Source organism: Diceros bicornis, chromosome 2 (assembly GCF_020826845.1).
Source record: "Diceros bicornis minor isolate mBicDic1 chromosome 2, mDicBic1.mat.cur, whole genome shotgun sequence".
Classification (NCBI taxonomy): Eukaryota; Metazoa; Chordata; class Mammalia; order Perissodactyla; family Rhinocerotidae; genus Diceros; species Diceros bicornis.
This window is the reverse complement of record NC_080741.1, coordinates 15,929,296-15,950,143: the sequence shown is the minus strand read 5'-3', so window position 1 is coordinate 15,950,143 and position 20,848 is coordinate 15,929,296. Positions and strand designations below refer to the sequence as shown.

The 20,848-nt window shown below is 47.1% G+C and overlaps 1 protein-coding gene across 1 annotated transcript in view; it reads left to right on the top strand.

The window, feature by feature from the left end:
- Positions 1-20,033, top strand: part of IL20RB (interleukin 20 receptor subunit beta) — a 29,266-nt gene extending 9,233 nt beyond the window's left edge. The window contains exons 2-7 of the mRNA XM_058549101.1: positions 2,544-2,670; positions 4,249-4,439; positions 8,743-8,867; positions 10,884-11,034; positions 14,313-14,455; positions 19,721-20,033. Coding sequence (XP_058405084.1) covers positions 2,544-2,670; positions 4,249-4,439; positions 8,743-8,867; positions 10,884-11,034; positions 14,313-14,455; positions 19,721-19,828 — 845 coding nt within the window. The 3' untranslated portion in view covers positions 19,829-20,033. The remainder of the gene's footprint in view (positions 1-2,543; positions 2,671-4,248; positions 4,440-8,742; positions 8,868-10,883; positions 11,035-14,312; positions 14,456-19,720) is intronic.
- The last annotated feature ends 815 nt before the right edge of the window (positions 20,034-20,848 follow it).

Genomic DNA, 20,848 nt, shown 5'->3' with positions numbered 1-20,848 from the left:
AGTGATTGTAAACAGTATTTTTAATTTCAGTGTATAAGTGTTCATTGCTAGTATATAGAAGTACAATTAATTTTTTATGTTTATCTTGTATCCCATGAATTTGCCAAACTCACTGATTTGTTTCAGGAGGTTTTTTTTTTAACAGATTCCATGGGATTTTCTACATAGCCTATCATGTCATCTGCAAATAGGGGGAGTTTTATTTCTTCCTTTCCAATCTGTAATGCCTTTTACTTCTTTTGTTTGCCTTATTGCAGTTGCTAGAACTTCCAATACAGTGTTGAATAAAAGTGGTGAGAGTGGACATCCTTGCCTTATTCCTGATTTTAGGGGGAAAGCATTCAGTCTTTCACCATTAAGGAAGATATTAGCTGTAGGTTTTTTGTAGATGGTCTTTTTCAAATTGAGATAACTCTCTGCTGTCCTTAACTTGAAGAGAAGTTTGTTTTTTAAATCACAAATGGTTGCTGAATTTCGTAAATGTTTTTTCTGTCAATTGATATGATTGTGTGCTTTTTCTTCTTTAGCTTGTTGATATGGTGGATTACATTAACTGATTTTCAAATGTTGAACCAGCCTTGCATACCTAGAATAAACGTCACTTGGTCATGATATATAATCCTTTTTATACATTATTGAATTTGGATTGCTAATATTTTGTCAAATATTTTTGCATCTATGTGCATTAGATATATTGGTCTGTAGTTTTTTTGTTTTTGTCTTTTAAAATATATACTATCTTTGTCTGATTTTGGTATCAGAGTAATACTGGTCTCATAAAATAGTTGGAAAGTGTTCTTTCCTCTTCTATTTTTTGGAAGAGATTGTATAAAATTGGTGTTAATTTTTCTTTAAATATTTGGTAGCTCCAGCGAAACCATCTGGGCTTGGAGATTCCATTTTTGAGAGTTTTAAAATTACAAATTATAGCTTTATATTTACATAGCTTTATATTCCCCACATATCTGACTAGAGAAATGTTTTGTATACTTTACCGAGGAAGGATGTCAGAGAGGACCATGCCCCGCCCTCCTGTGCATTGCAGCTGGCCCTTTTCCTTTTCATCCCTTGGTTGACTGCAAAGTTAAGGGTGGGGAGGGCAGAAAGCCTCCCTTGTGGTACCCCAGGTGTTTCCTCATAGCGCAGCCCGGGGATTCTGAGAGCAAGATGGAGGTGCATCACCAGAGTCCTACATTAGAGAAGAAGCAAGTGCACCAGGCGGGGTGTCCCAGGCAGCCCCCTATCCCCTAGTGGTCACAGGGTTTGAAAACGAATAGCAGGTGCCAATCCAGAGACAGCACAGAGATGAAAACTCCCAGGCAAGGGCCCCAGCCCCCTACACATTATGCTGTTGAGAAGATGTTATCTTGGTGACTGTAAGAGCCAAGAGAGGCAGGTGTTGGGCATTCAAAGGGGAGCGTGTGAAAGTCGGGGGAGAAGGACCACAGCAGAAGAGCCGGACTGCACCTTGGGTTACACGCAAGGATGAGCCCCGGGGCTGCCCAACGTCCTAACGAGTGCAGGTTCAGCTTCACAGGCTTCCTTGAATCTGTGTGCAAACCGTAGACCCACTGTATGCACACTCTGGGCACACCACACACACCTGTGTGAGCAGATGCTTGTGGCCCAAGTGGCTCAGGGGCCTGCAGTCTGTCTTGGGTGGTCTCTGAGCTGGCTCGGTGCCCGTCTGGATTGGACTCCTTCCACAGCAGACCTGAGCCTGCACTTCCCGGCTGGCAGCTGATGCCCCACTTGGCCTTGCTGGGGTACATGAAACGTTGTGCTTTGGTCCCAAGGATGGCAGTAGCAGCAGAGGGAGCTGAAGAGAAGCAGATGGGAGCCTGCATGGGTTTGCCATGTAGGGGTGGGAGGCTCAGGTTTACCCAACTTGCTTAAGGTCACATAGTTAGTGGCAGAGTCAAGCCTGCCTCTAGGTGGATCAGACATAAGAGTTTGTAAATAACGTGCTTTGTTATTTTCTCATTTGTACAGTGGAGAAACTAACGGTCCTTACCTCCCAGTATGGTCATGAGGGTTAAATGAGATAATAGTGTAACAATCTAGCGCATAGCCCAGACAGAACATGGTTAAGTGCCCGATAATATTAGCCATTATTACTATTACTATTTTTTTAATAATTTTATTTATTTATTTATTTTTCCCCCAAAGCCCCAGTAGATAGTTGTGTGTCATAGCTGCACACCCTTCTAGTTGCTGTATGTGGGACGCGGCCTCAGCATGGCTGGAGAAGTGGTGCGTCGGTACGCGCCCTTGTCGGAACCCGGGCCGCCGGCAGCAGAGCGCTGGCACTTAACCGCTAAGCCACGGGGCCAGCCCACTATTACTATTAATATACCATTTTATCACCAAAGACAGAATTACAATGATGATAACAAAAGTTTAGCATTAACACAAGCATGATGAAATTAGAGTTGTTTCTGGTTCGTAAACACATGAGGCCTTTCATTAGAAACTAATTTGAAGCTGTGTCATCCCCTCGATGTGAGCCCACCTGTCAGCCTGTCTATCTGCCTCCATCCCAGATGGAGCAGCTGTTCTGCCTGCCCCTCAGAACCTCTCTGTGCAATCAACCAACATGAAGCATCTCTTGACGTGGAGCCCAGTGATCGTGCCTGGAGAAGTAATAGACTATTCTGTCGAGTACCAGGGGTGAGTTGTTTTTTTAGTTTTTCTTCTTTAGATGGCACTTGATTTCTGGAGGCACAGCCCTCATTCCAGAGCTCAAGGAGGCTTTGCAAGCCCAGAGACGGATTATTTCCCATGATCTGCCTCCTCTGTCTGCATGGGCATTGGGAGGGTTGAAGAAGCAAGGGAAATTGTCCTGTGGATTTGACAGCGAACTCTCTGGGAACACAAATTTGTTTAAATGCATTTTGCTGGAGCTTCTTTTCAATAGTGAGTCCATTGTCCAATGCTAAAGAAAACCTTAAGAAATCAGTTTGACTCTGACTTAACCTGGATAAATCATTGGAGACTCAGATCCTTTGGGGATGGGGGAGACCTCAGTTTTCCTAAGAGCTTGTCCCTAGGAGCCAAAACAAATCGTGACCCTAAAGGTCAGCTGGCCCCGGGGCCAAGGAGGCTTCTCTCTTCTCCAGATGTCCGGGCCCTCAGAGCTGTTGAAGAGCAACAGGAACACATAAGGTGCTCGATATACTATACACAATTAATACAATCTGAGCACCTACATGTGTAGACATTCTTCTAGGCTCAAGGGTACAGTTGACAAGGTTTCTGGATATAGGAAGCTTATATGTAGAGAAGGGGACAGACAGTGAAAAGGTAAAGAAATAAATACAGTTGGTCTGCACTGTCCAATGTGGTAGACACTAGACACATAATTAAAATTAAATTAAATTAAAATGTCTGTTTCCCAGTCATACTAGACACATTTCAAATTCTTAATAGCCACAGGTGGCTAGTGGCTACCGTATTGAACACAATTGATGTAGAACATTTCCATCATCACAGAAAGTTCTATTGGGCAGCACTGCTCTAGGCAATTTCAGATAGTAATCAGTGCTAGGAGGAAGCTAAAAGGCTGATGCAATGGAGAATTGACTCTGTGGCTCCTTTTTATTAGGTGGTCATGGAAGGTCTGTCTGAGGACGTGATAATTAAGCCGATATCTGAGGGACAGGAAGAGCCAGCCAATGTGAACAGCAGGGGCAGAGCATTTGAGACACAGCGAACAACTAGTCAAAGGTCCTAAGTTAAAAAGAGTTCAGCATGTTAGAGGAATGGCAAGGAGGCCAGCTTGGAGGGAACATCACATTTAGGGGCAGAGTGAGAGAGGCCAGAGAGTCTTGTAGTCCATACGGAAGAGTTTGGATTCCACTCTAAGTGCTTTGGAAGCCATTAAGGAGAGAAATGTCATGATCTGCTGAGTGGTGAAAGGTTTGAAGATTGGCGGGAGTGGAAGCTGGAAGATTAGTCAGGAGACCACAGCAAGGCAAGGGATGACAGTGGCTGAGATTGGGGGGTGACCATGGATGGAGAGACCAGGACAGAGTGGGGTTTATGCTTAGGTTTCCCTTGTCTGGTGATAAAAGGAGTAAGGAAGAATGGATGGTTGGTGAGGAAGCAGAGTGGAGAAACTGGAGTGTGGAGCAAATGCTTCTTTTCCTGATCCATAAAAAGTAGGTGAATGAGGCAGTTACTTGCAACCATCACTGAGCCTGGGTGGAAGGAGCTGGAGTGACGCTGTGCTCTCTTCTCTGTGACCAGAGAGTATGAGAGCCTGTACATGAGCCACATCTGGATCCCCAGCAGCTGGTGCTCACCCACGGAAGATCCTGAGTGTGACATCACTGATGACATCACTGCCACTGTGCCGTACAACCTCCGTGTCAGGGCCACTCTGGGCTCACAGACTTCAGCCTGGAGCGCCCTGAAGCACCCCTTTAATCGAAACTCAAGTAAGGCACTTCTCTCTTTACTCTCCCACCCCTACCAGCCTCCCCTTCAGGAATCATAGTCACTGAGACTTTCTGGATTCTTTTTAGCATCAAATTAGTCTTGCAAAGCCAGAGTACTGTGAATACAAACAACTCATTTAAAAAATTGCCAACTGCTTCCCACATGCCCTCTCTCTCATTTTGAAGGAGACTGGAAGTCATTTCTGATGGTCTCTGTCAGAGTCTGCCGGTGGTGGGGAACCTGGGAGGAAGGCTGCTCTGGAAGCGGGGAGATGAGGCGAGAACTGCTTCTTTCTGCCCTGGTAGTGCCTCCATAAATCTTATACTGCCTCCCATCTTGTGCCCCATTAACCCCATATTTGTTGCCTATGTGAGCACTTTCTTTGTGCAATAGGATCTATACATTTATCAGAGCCATCACAAACAGTCACTGGGAAATAACTTTTCTATAGCACTAGTACCTGGAAAATGATTGAGAAAGAAGTAAGAGAAGAATCTAGACAAGTGGCCAAATATGGCAGAGTGCAAGGAATGGTCAGTGTGTGAGAGGGCATGTGTGTTTGAGGAACAGCATGAGCAAGGGCTGGATGGCTAGGGGTGAGGAAGCAGCTGGTCACATGGGGAAGGGCTGTGACATGAAGCTTGATCAAATCAGTAGAGGGGGGTCATGGAGGAAGAGACAGTCTAGGCCAGGTCTGTCTTACAGAACAATCACTGTCTGCCGCGTGGATGGTACAGTGGAGTAGGACAAGCCTGCAGGGTAGGTTAAGAGGGTGGAGGGGAGTCTAACAGTCCATCTGAGCCAGGTGGGTCCTGACCCTAGGAGTTGGGGAGGGGATGGGAAAGAAAGGAAAAATTCCAGGGGCATGGCACAATTAAAAAGGACAGAGCTTGGTACCAGTTATTGGGAGATGGAGTGGGGAGAGAGAATGATGGTGTCCAGCCTCCAGTTGGGGTTGGTGAGCATGTCATCGAAGGCAGAGAACCCAAGAGGGGCAACTGGTCTTGAGGAATAGGACACACTCCTGGCTTTGGGCTCTTTGAGATTGAGATTCCTACAAGATATCATGCCACAGATGTCTGACTGGCAGTTGGAAATCAGGCCCTGGGGCTCAGACAGGTCAAGGTCTGACACACAACACAAAATTAATAGCTAAAGGCTTGAGAGCAGATGAGATTGTCTGGGGACAAGATAAGAGGACCCAGGACAAGATCCTGGAAAACCTCTGGGTTTAAAAAGTGGATGGAGGGAAAGACCCAGTATGTGAGTAGGTGGAGGGTCATGGAGGGAAGAATAGAAGAGCTGCTGATAGGCCTGAAGGAGGGCCCTAAATGGGTCCTTGAGAAAGTGGCTTCATGGAACAGTGGGAATGGGGTTCAGGCTACAGGATGGAGGACTGATTGAGGTGGGAAGGAGCAAGGCAGCTCCTACTCTGAGACAGGTGTGGGCGATAATGTGACCAGTTTGCAGATGCAAGAAAGGCCTTTGATGACTTCTGTTTTCTTGATGTGGCAGAAGATCCTCTGCTGTGAGTGAGGACAAAGGACGGTTTGGGGCAGCAGCTACAGTAAAGGTATGAGTCAGAGGTTACTGAGGAGTGTATGAGATTGGGTGGAAATCAGGAATGTGTGGGACCCCAAGCTGGAAGGGGCTGAGGAAGGTGAAGATAGATTTCAAAGAGAAGTTGGCCCTCTAGAGTCAGACAGATGTGGTTCAAATCCCAGCTCAGTCACTTGATAGCTGGGTCCCTACCTCCTCATCGGTAAGAAGGGCAACAGTTTGCCTCACTGGGTAGTCATGGGGACTATTTGAGATGACATGTGTAAATGCCCAGTGCAGTGCTTCCCAGTCATAGTACTCAGCTACTGGTAAGTATGATTATTGTTATTGCCCTAAGGATAGCCAGAGAGCAGAGGAGGGAAGAGGTAGGGGCAGGAATGGGACCACTGGAATGGGATACCAATAGGAATTTTGGTGCAGAATGTGGGCTCCTCTGCCTAGGCCTCTTTCCCCAGGCACTGGGAGGATATAGTGGAGGCAGTGGGATCCCAGTACCAGGCACTAGCGGAGGCTGAGGGGCGCTGGAGGGTGATGCAGTTCTGCCTCTGCCCGCAATGCCCAGGCGGTACCCAGCACCGCCTTCCTCTGGTTACTGGGGGACGGGGCTCCAGCCAAAACCATTGCTGGGGGTTGGTAGCTGTTGTTGGAAAGGAAGGCACGGGTCAGATAGAGATAAGAAAGTGCCTACAAAACTATGTGGGCAGCAGTGTGTGGTAACAACTTGTGCTTGAGAAGGCCAAAATAAAGAGGAAAAGGTCTTACTGAGGAGAGCTGAGGAACAGGAGTCTCTGTACCTGCGCCAGAAGGCGGAAGATGCAGTCCTGTATGACCCCTGTGCAGGTGGAGTTAGCTACGGAGCTAGGATGGAATCGTGATTCCTAGTGGCATTAGTAAGTCTGCTCTTTTGCTTTTGAAAAAGGCCACCCCAACTACTCCCCAGGCAGGTGAAAAACTTGTTTGAAGGCTCTTCTGGAAAGGATCTCCTACTCTTAAAGGGAAGCCTTGTTGAGAGCAGAGGTTTTTAACCTCAAATGCACATTCAAATCACAGGGGAGCTTTAGAACCACTTATGTCTGGGGCCCATCCCCAGAGAGTCTGATTTAAACGATCTCTGTGTGTCCTGTTCACTGGGAGTTTAAAATTCCCCTCAGGTTGTTCTCATGTACATCCAGGTTTGAGATCCACTAGCAGAGAGGCTAACCACCCCATACAGCAGAGTCTAGAAATGTGGAAAGACGTGGGCTCAAATTCTGGCCATTTACTGTGTCCCTCCAGGCACTTAACCTCTCTGAGGCTGAGTTATGTCATCTGCACAAAAGGAATAGTGTTTACCTTCTTAAGCTTGCTGGAAGAATTAAATGAGATAAGTACGCAGAGTGCATAGGACAGAGGTTCCTGCCCCAACACTGTCAAAAAATTCTCTGAAATGAAATGACTTTAGGTTATTTACTCAAACTCTATTCTCAATAAAGATGGAGATCAGAGGATCCAATTCTAATCATCTTTGACTTAAAACTGGAGGATTCAAACATCTCTTTTCCTTCTGGAGATGTTGCAGAGGTAGTTCTAGCATGCTGCATGATCGCATGAAGACTCTGAGCTGGGTATGTTTTGCATAGCTGGTCCCTGACTCCCAAGCCCTCCCTCCCCTGTCTAGGCAGCTCTTCGAATGCCAGGAAATGCTTTGCTCTCTGAAAACTCCCTCCAGGAACTGCCTTTCTTCTGAGTGTTCACTGACTCTAATGTAGGGAGATTTAGCCTAGAACACACCCCACTCTACCTCCCAAGCCAAGACCAGCCATTGAGGTGGCCCTTCTGGTCCTGCAGTGTCTGGATCTGAGAGGCAAGTATGGATCCACCATCAGTAGCCAGGGACTAGAGGCTGCCTATGCGGGCCCTTCTGCTCTTGGTCTGCTGTTGGGAAAGTATCCGTGTGGGGCTGCTGGCCTCTCTGTTTGGGATCCAACAATGTGAAAGATGGTGTTTGTGCTTAAGCTGTAATTTCTAGAGTTGATTATTGGAATATGTAAAATCCTCTGACTTTCCAAGATCCCTCATTAAGGATATGAGATGAAGAATCCTTGGGCCAAGAATAGAATGGCCAACCCATCCACAGGCTGCTGATTTCCTGAGGTTTGAGAGTCATCAGCAGCCAGTACATATCTCTGATCTATGTGAGCTATACGGACACACCTGCCCCTTCCAGGATGTCCGTTCCCAAGGGGCAAAGACTGGCCCTGACTGTGTTCGGTACGGACCTGAGCTCATGCAGCTGTTTGGCAAGCATTAAGAAACAGCATCTGCTCACTTAGATGAGCCAAGGTGAGGAGCAATTTCTGCCAAAAAAGTAAAAACAGGAGCACAGATTATAAAATTTTAAAACAGAAAGAGATCATGTTTACCTGAGTATTATAGTCACTTTTCTTGAGTATGTGTGCCTCCTGAAGAAGGAACAGAGGACTTTATTATAGACAAGGAGAGGAATGAAAAAAGGAATTGTAGTAAGTCTTTGGCATTTGGTTTTTTTTCATTTGCTCATCATTCAAAAAGCATTTACTGAGCACCTGCTGAGTACAAGCGAGTATTGGTGTACATGCTCCCGCATGCTGTGAAGCTACATCCAACCCCCTCCCTTCCCCACGAGCCTGGCATATTCCCACCAATGACTTGGCCATGGTCTCCCAGGACAGAAATCAATCCTGTCTGGGGCTGGCTTTGATTCTCCCCTTGTCTTGCCAACAGCTATCCTCACCCCACCTAGGATGGAAGTCACCAAGAATGGCTTCCACCTGGTTATTGAGCTGGAAGACCTGGGGCCCCAGTTTGAGTTCCTTGTGGCCTACTGGAGGAGGGAGCCTGGTGCCAAGGTGAGACTTCTGGCCGTGGCCTTTAAGTCAGGCTTCAGGGAAGGAGTCTGTGGGGTGGGTGAGGAAAGCAGGCCCCTGCAGTGCTCACTGTCTGGGGTGGCCTGGGTGAAGGGTGGGAAAGGAGAGATGGGAGTAGACTAACAATCCTCCTCTTTAAAGAATTGTTTTGGTCCAACCCAGGCCTTGGCTAGGAGCCTTGTGAGGCCAGATTTGCTGAAGTATGGGGGCTGCCTCCTTCCTTAAATGCTAACATAGTTGGATCCACAATATCTTTCAATGCATTTCTTCTCCTTCATCAGCCTGTCTTCTCAGCCATTCTCCCTAGCATGTTTAGGGGCAGCAGACCAGGGTGTTCCAGATCAACTGGATGATTTCAAAAGCATGTGGGGCTGGCACAAACCTCTTGAGGGTGTATCTGGGCAGGGTGCAGAAGTTGGGGCGGAGAGCCAGGAGTTAGGAATAAACCTGTCTAATTATGAGCCAGCGGGTCACCAAGAATGCCTAGATGGGGCGCTGCCCCTCCCTGTGGGGTTGCTCTAGGCTGGGATGGGCGGGAGGCCAGTTCCCCCAGAGCGAATGGCCAAAGCAGCAGCAGCAGCAGCAGGAGTGGAGCTTGAGCAGGCACTCGGGGCAGTGAGACCTGTGGGGCCCTGTCCAAGCTGACATGGTGGTGAGGCCCGCCCCAGTCAGCACAAGGAAAAGTAGGCTTTATCATAAGGATTAATATGGTGCAATAAGGGGCTCTCACAGAATCTATGGACAGAGCTGGCCCAGAGCCAGGCTGCAGCACAGCCTCACTTACCCAGGCACACTCGCCTGTGGAGTCCGTGCTTCCCTCTGGTGGGTCCTCTCCCCAGCTTACACCCAGCCCACGATCCCTCATCACTGCTTCCTACACGTGCCTGTGGCTGTGTAGTCTCAGGCCTGACTTCCTCTCGCTGTGTCCTCTCCCCTTTGTCCCTGCTTCAAGCTCCAGGCATTCAGTTTCCCAAGACCAAATTCCTGGGAGAGGAAATCCGATTGGTTCTGCTCATTTTACCAGGCCAAGCTTAGGGGTCGCTGCAGATTGTTGGCTGGCGTCTGATGGACCCTTCTCAGGCCAGGGTTACCCCAGGCCTCAAGGCAGCATCAGGGGTCCAGGGCACATGCCCTACCACCTACTCATCAGGGGCTGTGGGGTGGATAGCTTCCCCTGGAAGGTGGGGCAGGCAATAACAATGGTTTCCAGTATTTACTCTTGCTGGACCAGGGCTCAGTGGCAGGACATGGCATTGCCAGCCATGCAGATGGAGTGGTGTGAGGGACATATCAGAACCTGGGTATGGGGGAGCATGCAGCTCCCTCAGATTCTTTGGGGTGGGGCCCACTCCCCACCCTTGGTAACTGGCAGGGCCAGTGCTGAGAGAGGAGCATGTACCCTGAGTCATCTGGGCTTGGCCCAGACAAGCCTCCACAGGTTCAGATGTGGAGCACAGGCCTCAACAGGTGGATGCGGGTGGAGGGGTGCACAGATGGATGGACAGATGGGTGGATGGACGGATGCCTGGGGAAGCACTGCCCACCCTCTCCAGTGCTCCTGTGCACTGATCCCCCTGGCAGCAGTGGCCATGCCAAGGCCCTGGCTCAGTCAGATTTCTGACCTTTGGGTTTCTGCCCACATGTGACCCTATCGAGGGGCCTTCGCTAACCACACCGGCTAGTGTCTCCTCATCACTCTGCCTCCTTGCCCTGCTTCCTCTTTCTTCACAGCCTTTATCACCACCTGACGTGTATTATATACTGTCTGTCTCCCCATGTAAGCTCCACGAGAGCAGGGACTTTCTCTGTTTTGTTCAGTGCCTTCAACAGAGCCTGGCACATAGTAGGTGCTTAATAAGTAAATATGAATGAATGAATGACAGGGAACATTCTGCATGCATCCCCCAAGGGAAATATCTGCACTTTCCTTCCCTGGCTCTTCTTGCCCTTTCCTGTCCTGTGTCTCTCAGGGTGTAACTGTTTTCTGGTCTCCTAAAGGAGCACGTCAAAACGGTGAGGAGCGGGGGCATTCCAGTGCACCTGGAAACCACGGAGCCGGGGGCTGCCTACTGTGTGAAGGCCCGGACGTTCGTGAAGGCCATTGGGAGGCACAGCGCCTTCAGCCAGGTGGAATGTGTCAAGGTGCAGGGTAAGGTCGGCCTGTCTGTTCCCTGGAGCCCTGCGCGGGTGACAGCCCTTCCTGGTGGATGCCCGGCTGCCTGCTGGGTTCCTTTGGTTCTGAGTCTCCCCTGGTTTCACTGACCTGCCCCCCAGGCTGGGTGGGTTCCTGTGGAAAGTGTGCTTCACTCTAATTCCCCTAGAGGCGAGAGTCCACCCTGGGCCTGGGTGGGGGGCACTTGAGCAGCTGTCTGGAACACTTTCCCCCTGAAAGCTCCCTAGGCCGGGGCCAGATGTTGCAAGGCTGGCTTCCCAGATGGCAACTGCCGGCGAATCACAGGGGGGTTGCCAGAGAGGCAGCCAGGGGCATGAGAGTCAGACCTTGTGAGAAGGCACCCCATTGTATATCACAGCTGCTTTCAGCTGGAAGAGACCTTATGGAAAGTCTGTAGAATTCTCTTGTTTGACTTAAGTTTTTCCCTTGAATTTTTTGTGGTCTAAAAACCCACAATGTTTAAAAACCCTTTGAAAAGAAACAAAACAAAACCCCACATCCCATGACTCCGCCACTCTGTCACCACTAGTGACATTTTCGTGTATAACTTTTTAGTCTTTAAAAAATTAATTTGAATATTTAGTACTTTTATATGGTTCAAAAAATATGATGATACACATAGAAACTCTCCTTTCTTCTCCTCTTCCCATCCTTATAATTCCTGTCCCTCCCCCGTAGGCATTAGCTTCTTATATATCCTTCTAAAGACTTTTAAATGCATATACAAGTAAATGAGAGTATATTTATATATATTTCCCTTCTTTTTAGCACAAATGGTAGCATACTCTATGCACTGTTTTGGATCTTGTCTTTTTCACTTTATATATCTTGTAGCTTTTCCCCTATCTATAAAGAACTTCCTCATCCTTCTTTACAGCTACATAGTATTCCATTGTGTGCACATATAACTAATTTAACTCATCCCCTATTGATGGGAATGTAGTTTTTTCTCAGTGTTTTGCTATTACAGCCAATGCTTTAATTAATTACCTTGTACACAGATCATTTTGCTGGTGTGTGTACATTTGAAGGATAAATTCCTGGAAGTAGACTTGCTTGGTCAGAGGCATACACATTTGAATTTTGACCACTGTTCCCAAATTGCCCTCTAAAGGGGTGTCATCCTTCCATCATTGCCCATGTGTAGACACATGTTGTAACTGTATTGCACACACACTTTGTGCCTGCTTTTCCACAAATACCATATCCATAACATTTTCCATGTACATTCTCGATTATCATTTTATACTACTTTTTAAAACCATATATGTCCAGCTTGTTAAAGAATTCAAACAATACAGAAGTATATAAAGTAAGAGATACATGTTCTCCATTCTCCCCACACCACTCAGGAGGTTTCCTTTGGCAAGTTTGGCTAATCTTCCAGCTGTGGTGTGGTACCAGTACTCACAGGCACACATGGGACTCTCCTGTGCTCACTCTTCTGCGCCTTGTCTGGCTTCACTTACTAGTATATTGTGAACACATTTTCATGTCAGTACATATGGATGTACTTCATTTTTTCGTGTGAGGAAGATTAGCCCTGAGCTAATATCTGTTGCCAATCTTCCTCTTTTTGCTGAGGAAGATCGGCCCTGAGCTAACATCTGTGTCCATCTTCCTCTATTTTATATGTGGGACGCCGCCACAGCATGGCTTGATGAGCAGTGCACAAGTCCGTGCCCGGGATCTGAACCCGCGAACCCGGGGCCGCTGAAGCAGAGCGTGCGAACTTAACCACTACACCACCGGGCCGGCCCTAAGATCTACCTCATTTTTAAAGAAGATGCATAATAAGCCAATATATGGATGTGCCAAAATACATGTAACCGCCCCCCTGTGAATAGGTATATTCTATGCTTTCCAGTCTTTTACCACTACAAACCATGCTGTAGTGAACAAGCTTGTACATATCCAATTCTCATTTCAATAGCTCGATTCCTAACCTACCATGCTGATGTCCCATAATATATTAATCATCTCCTATTTTGGGATATTTAGATCATTTCCATGTTTTAGATCATTTCCTTTTGCTTTTGAAGATGATGTTCATTGATTGATTGATTGATTCATTCATTCAATGAATAACAATTGAGCATTAGCTAGGTGCCAAGGGCAGCCTAGTCACTGGGATACAGCTGGGAAGTCCCTGCCCTCATGGAGCTTATCCTCTAGTTGGGGAGACAGGCTACAAACAAGTAAACAAAGGAGATAGTTTCCCTTGGTGGCATGTGCTATGAAGAAAACACACCAGAGCACGCCTGGGGTGGTGGTGGGGGTGTAGGTACACAGTTTGGGCAGAGAGGGAGACTGGTTATGAGGCTGTTGGTCTAGTCCAGATGTTGCTATGAACTGCTTTATGCAAATAATTGTTTCTTTCCTTGGAATTATTTTTTGGAATCCACTCATAGGAGTGGATGAAAGGGTATGAACCTTTGTTTATCTCTTGATGTGTACTGCCAAAAGATTTTCCAAAAGCATTGAAACAAAGTACAGTGCCCCCAGCCACATATGTGAGACCAGCAGCTTCTCCGCAGCCTCGCTGGCTGTGCCTCCCTTCACAATGCAGGTGAGCAGCCCAGCCTAGAGGGGCCAATGAGTTGTTCCAGGTTACACAGAACAGGGAGAGGGAAAAATAACCCATCCCCCTTCCACATCTCCAGATGCTCACACCTGGCACCTTCTGATACATTTTCTTAGTAAAATGCCGGTGGGCTTTGGAGTCGGCCCTACCTATGTGACCTGGGGGTAAGTCACTCAACCACAGTAGAGGCTTGATCTATCATAGTTATTGTGTGACTGTTTTCTGAACCCAGGATTTTTCCCCATAATATGAATCGAGGCCAAGAGCAAATTGTGAAACACACTTTGTTTTCAGTTACCGCCCAGCTCCCTTCTGTGCTGTTCTCTTTCGGCGCCTGGGGCCTGGCACTCTGCCCTCCTGGCGGCAGTGCCAAGGTACGTGCAAACACAGCTAGTGGCTTAACAGATGATGCTCCTCCCTTCCCTTCCCAAGAAAAAGATCCTTATCTTCTCTGGGGCTTTCTGGAAACCAAGCCTTAATCTGGATTCTAGAAAAATGCTTTTAACGATGGTAATTTTTGTCCTAGGACATACATCAAATCTCAAGATGTTGGCATCTGCCGTCTTGGCCAATGTGTAGAGCCAACTCCAGGAAAGTGAGGGAGGCCCAAGACTGGAGATTTCGTCTTCACTGTGGTCTCCTAAGCCTGTCCTTATCTTTTCATTTCCAGGAGAGACACTCTCCCTGGCGCTGGCCCTGTTTGCATTTGCTGGCTTCCTGCTGATCCTTGTGGTTGTGCTGTTCACCATCTGGAAGATGGGTCAGCTGCTCCGGTACTCCTGTTGCCCCGTGGTGGTGCTCCCCGACACCTTGGTAATGTTCTTTTTTCCTTTCAGCACAACACTGACCAGATGCAATTTGGGCCTTGGTTGGGCATGGGCACACGTTTTGTGGGTTTACAAGCATTTGCACAAAGAGGGGATCAGAGAGGCTGGGAGAGACCTCCCTTCACCAGGGAGTGGTGACTATCCTCAGGCTCCCATCAGGCCACTGCTGCTTGCCCCCAGGACCTGGCACAGCCAAGACAGCAGGTGTGCACAGCCCAGGATGCTTGGCATCTCAGGAGTCATGCACAGTCTTAGCCTTCCGGAGTGGCCTTTGAGCATTCTTGGCCCCTTCTCATAATTATAACAGCAGCTACATCCCGTAATATGTTCTGACACAACATATTCAATTCATACACTAAGAGCCTCCTTGGTTCTCAGAGTGAGGTGCATGTGGGAGGCCTGGACTGTGCTTTGCCCTTGCCCGGGGGCAGGGGGACAATCTGGACCTGCCCAGTGACTACCCAAGATGAGGTCCACACATGTTTTCTCAGCTCCTCACAAGCCCAGAATTCTTATGTTACTCCTGAGGACGCTGGACCAGAGGTCTGAGTCTCTAGAGTGGGGATAGGCCCTGTATGTCCATGCCAGGGTGGGGAAAAGCAAAAGCAGGCCTCCGGCAGCTCCCCATGTCCCATCTGGCTGCTTCTTATGTCCCCCCACCAACCCCCCTAGACCTCAACACACAAAGCAGCCCCAACAAAACAAAACAACAACAAACAAAAACAAACCCATCCCTGACACCTCAGGGATTTCCACACTTCTCTCCTGGGAGGAGGGAGTTAGCAGTCCCCTTCTCAGAAGCAACCAGAACCTGCAACCTATCCATTCCTGTAGTTCCTCATCAGCCTGGAGTCACTCTGGAAGGAGTCAGTCTTGTGACGTCTGCATGGCCCTGAGAGACGGGCTATGCTCTCCCTACACAGGAGGAATCATCCTCCTGGTAACACAGTCTTTTAGGAAACTCCTCCACCCTGCTCTCCTAATGTCAGCTCTCTTCTTCTTTCCAGTACTCCCAGGTGGTCATAACTTTATTTGACACTGGTACAGAGTTAAGCGCCAGGCATCATTCTAAAGCTTTACGTATATTGACTCATTTCATTTCCCTGCTTCATAGCGCTTACCCGTGTACTTTCATCAATTCCCCTCCAGCCCACTCTGAATGACTACATGGTTTACTGCTAAACCTAGGGCAATGTGGTGTCTCAAACATGGGGGACAGGGTGGCCTCAATCCCCTTCAGCAAGAACTTGAGGGGCTCAAAGTTCCCTGAAGCATAAAAGGAGGTGTATTCTGCAGTTGCTGGGGTAGTGTTTTATAAATACCAGTTGAGTCAAAATGTTTGATAATACTGTTGAGACGTTTTGTATGGTTCTATTAGTCATTGAGAGTGAGACAAAATCTCCAACTATGAGTATGGATGTGTCTGTTTCTCCTTTTATGTCAATTTTTCCTTCCTGTATTTTGAAGCCCTGCTTTAGGTGCACACATACGTATGATTGATATGCCTTCCTGAGTAACTGAGTATTTTATCACCATGAAATGTCCCTCTTTATCTCTAGCAATATTCCTTATCCTGATATCAATATAGCCTTTTTTGTTTACTGTTTGCATGGTGTATCCTTTCCATATTTTTACTTTAAACTTACCTGTGTCCTCATATTTAAAGTGTGTTTTTGTAGCAACATATAGTTGGGTTTTATTTTGTGTGTGTAAATCCATTCCAACCATTTTTACCATTTAATTGGAATGTTTAGTCCATTAACGCTTAACTCTGGTCCTCTCACTTTCTAACTTCTGTGTTTGCACTCCTGTCTGTTTTCTGGTTCTTCAAGCTGGGAAGACTGTCACTGTTCATGGCACCAAGAGAGACCTACCCTCAGACAAGAATTGTAAAAACTGAGAAACTCACCCAGTGACATTCCCTTCTGCCAAGTGTCAACTTTTTGTTGCTCTCTGGTGACTTAAGGAAGTTGGTTTTATATTTCGGTCAGTTTTTGAAGTTGTTATGCGTAGGAGGATTGATCTGATTGGTGCCCCTCTGCCATAAGTAGAAGCAGAATCCTGCAATCAAAGAGGCATGCCTGCACCAAGCCAAAATGATGACAATGGTAGGGGAGCATTCTTGGCTTGGGCGGGTCACTGGCTCTTCTCTTCCACACGTGGTGAAGAGCTCAGCCTTCTCTAGCTGGACTCCATCAAGTTGTCACCCTTTGTGATTTTCCTCTCAACTCTGTCACCCATGCTTACCCTCTACACATAGGCCATTCCATTCCTAACACCCTCCCTCTTTTTTCCTCTTCTGGTCCTGCATTCAGCAGCCCAGCAGAGTTTCCTCTCTACCTCAGGATCACGGGCACTAGCATCCTTTTAAGACCCAGTGCCTTGTGAGTGAGCAACAGAAAAAAGGGCCAGGAAAAGACCATGTAAAAGGTCCGTTCCTTGTAGCATTTCAGGTGCACAAGGAGCTTTCAAATGGCACGGACTCCTAGGAATCCTAATGCATTGTGAGCCACACCCTAAAAATACCTTTTGGAGAAAACCAACAACTTAGATGAGACCAGAAACAAGGAGATTCTATGAGACTATAACTACCTTCATCCATGGAAGGTAGATGCCACTACCTGTGGCTACCTTTGCTTCTCTGTTCTCCTTTACTATCCTTCCTACATCGTTCCAGTGTCTGCCCCTGCGTTCATTCCTTTCCATAAGGCTTTTAATTCTGTTTCTCCCTAGATTTTTAAGGTGGACCATTTCTCTGAGAATATGCATTTCCCACAGTGCTATGTGAGAAATAGATCACTAGTGTCCCTTAAATCCCAAACTGGTTCTGGAGCATCACCACTGCCATCTCCCCCTCTCAGCCTTGATTCTAGCACAGCCTCACTGCACTTCAACATTTTCGTAGTTAAAGATAATCCTCTAAACTATTAAAAAGCAACTTCCAGCCATTTTTGCAAAATCCAATTAAACCATGAAAAATTACCAAGTGGAAATCCTTGACAATTCTTCAAAAAGCCCTATTGAGTTTGTAGGTGTTTAATCTATGTATTTGGATTAAACATTTCATGTCTACATCTATAATTTTACAGTTGGTGATGGTTGCACTCTGAAATATACCATTAAGAATGCCTTTTCATTCAAGTTTATATCACCAAGTAACAGTCTAAAGCAGAAATACATATGCAAAGAAAATTATATTAAGACTGCTCGGTGTATAGTCCCTACTTTAAAATATAATTTCTTTTCCTTGTCTTTCATCCATAATTGCTTCCTGGGGACGGAGGCTTAGGTGCTAACGGGTCTTCCTTTCCTTTTTGTGACTTGATTCTTTCTCTCCTTGCTGTCATCTTCCACTGTGGGTAGCAAGCATAAAGATGGCTCTAAGTTAGTCATTCTTCAATGGACCATCTCAAGTATGACTTTGTGTGCTTTATAGAAAGGAGAGTTTGTGAACTCAGATGGCTCTGGGGCCCAGATAGGTACCAAAAAAAAAAAAAAAAAAGAAAAAAGAATGTGCAGTGCAATGAATGTAATTCCGTGGGGAGAGATGGTGAGCTGCTTCTCAGCTCTAGCAGGTTGCTGCCAAGAGAGAATGTGAGCCCTTGCTACCAGAGCTCCAAGATTTAAATGAGAATCCAGAAATCCAGACTTTTATGAGAAATCTCCTGATTTTTAAATGTTGAAAACTAATTCAGGGGCCGGCCCCGTGGTGCAGCGGTTAAGTGCGTGCGCTCCTTTGCTGGCGGCCCGGGTTCGGATCCCGGGCGCACACTGAGGCACTGCTTGTCAGGCCATGCTGTGGCGGCGCCCCATATAAAGCGGAGGGAGATGGGCACAGATGTTAGCCCAGGGCCAGTCTTCCTCAGCAAAAAGAGGAGGATTGGCATCGGATGTTAGCTCAGGGCTGATCTTCCTCACACACACACACACAAAAAAAAAACAAAAAAAAAAGAAAGAAAACTAATTCAAATAAAAACAAATCAGCTGAACCTTGCTTGAAAGTTTGTCCTAACCCGTGGGGCAACAGTTTTGCCCCTTCTGAAATTCTGAGATTATGCCGTTTTACTTTAATGTTCTAGAACGGCACCATCTAATACAGTAGCCACTATTGGCTGTGACTATTGGGCACTTGAAATGTGGCTAGTGCAAATTGAGATGTGCTGTAAATATAAAATACACAATGGATTTTGAAGACTCAGTACAAAAAGAGAATGTAAAATATTTTAATATTTTTATATTGATTCCATGTTGAATGCTATTTATTTTTTAATAAAATATATTATTAAAATTAATTTCACCTGTTTCTTTTTAAAATGTGTGTGCCACTAGAGAATTTTAAATTGCTATGTAGCTCACATTATATTTCCATTAGATAGGGCTTCCCTAGAATTTAAAAAATAATCAGGTGTAACACTGCAGATTTAGGCAGCCCGGGTCCTGAGAATCTGACGGGACCAGCAGCAGTGAATTGGAGGTGGGCTCCACAGTGACATTCGCATTCAGGGAGCCCTCTCGTATATTGTTCTTTCCCGATATTTGCCTGTGGACACTGAGAGTGAGACCCTGCCGCGCCTCTTTACAAACAAGGATCAAGGGCAACTGACTCGATGAAGCTGACGTCTCCGGGGCACTGAGATGGAGGATCCGTTGTGCCTGTTTATGTCTGTGCCCACGTCCCACTCTTTGGAGTGACGATGGGAAGGGCTGTGGGAGATGAACTGCAGAAAAACCTAGTGAACTGGGTCGAGGTAAGCAGGCTAGTGACAGTTGGGAGAGTCCCTCTGAAAAGCTGATATGTGCATTTTTATAGCCAGTTATGATCATGTATTGCGGTTGCTGGTAGGAACACAAAACACGAGTGGGAAGGAACTCTCGTCTGTGGAGTGCCATTCTGGACTGGGCACCTGCTAGGTGCTCTCTGTGGAGAATCTCAGACCAGGTCATTATTTTCAGAGCTCTCTGGTGGAAGAAGGTTAGATTTTTTTGACCAGAATTACCGTCTGGGCTTTTGTGGGGTAGGGGACCATCAGAGGAGCACCGAGGAAGCAGGGCCCTAAGAGATGTGCTGGTCAGAGAACTGAGAGGTGATCTCAGTAAACGTTGGAAGCCCCTGATCCAGGGGTTAGAATTGCCTGTGGGCTTTTTTGCTGCTTGCAAGTTATGAATCAAATGGTTGGGATTTTTGTGATATTCTGTTCAACTACTATTGCTACTACTCATCTAATGAATATTCATGAAAATTATTTTTCAGAAAATAACCAATTCACCCCAGAAGTTAGTCAGCTGCAGAAGAGAAGAGGTGGAAGCCTGTGCCATGGCTGTGCTGTCTTCTGAGGAGCTTTTCAGGGCCTGGAGCTAGCAGGCTGGGGAAGGGCCCAGTGAAGCTGAGAAAACTGGTCTGCGTGACACAGAGCCATGAGGGGAAAGGCTGTGGATCTGTTCTCCTCCATGAACAAAGGACAAGAGAAGTAGGAAGAGCCTGTCGTGTCTAGAAGGTCTAGAAGCCACTGTCAGGCAGACAGAGCACTGAGTGGGGGTTAGGAGATGTGACCTCTAGAACTGGACCCAGCTGCCATTCACTAGCTGAATGACCCTGGGGAAAGTGACTTAGTCTCTCTGGTCCAAGTGACTTAGTCTCTCTGGTCCTCAGTCTTCTCATCTGAGAAAATACAACAACACATATAGATATATATCTCCATATATATATCTCTAGTACCAGCGGAGCTGTAGGGAAATTGGTGACAGTGGATTTGTTCAGCTTTCTCAAGAGCAGTATACAAATGTGTAACAAGAATGATCAATGACTCTATACACCGATTGGCTTGGAGATCCCACTTTCCTAGAGGAAACCTTGACGAGGAAGAAAGGATGGGTATAATAGTATTGATTTCCCTTCAAGCCAAATGTCTGCGCAGAGGTGAATGGCTCAGCCAGCTCCACAATACGCGACCTGGAGGGAGGCCGCAGCCCCAGAGAGTGATCAGTGGTTTCCAGCATGTTCATGCAGGGCCCGCCTCTGGAAACCTCTCCTACCCCTCTCCCCCACCAATTGAGGAAAAGAGTCAGGGAGAGTCATTCAGAGAAGGGACAGAGGGAGGAAGTTTCTTGAGGCATGAAGGGATTGACGGGCAAGGCCTGTGCTTTCCTTCTTAGGCCCACAACCCCTCCCAGCTCTGGAGCCTCCGGGCTGGTTTGTCTCCACCCCCACTTCCTGGGCCCCATCCAGCCAGCCCAGAGGGGGGCACAATCTAACTGCTTCAGCCAGGTGTTTCTCCTACAAGACAGAGGCCTACACCCTCTCTCCACCTGGTGGGCTCTCTCCGGGAGGATGAGATTGCTGAAGATCTTTTCCTTTCAACCATTTCGTGTGCTAATGCGT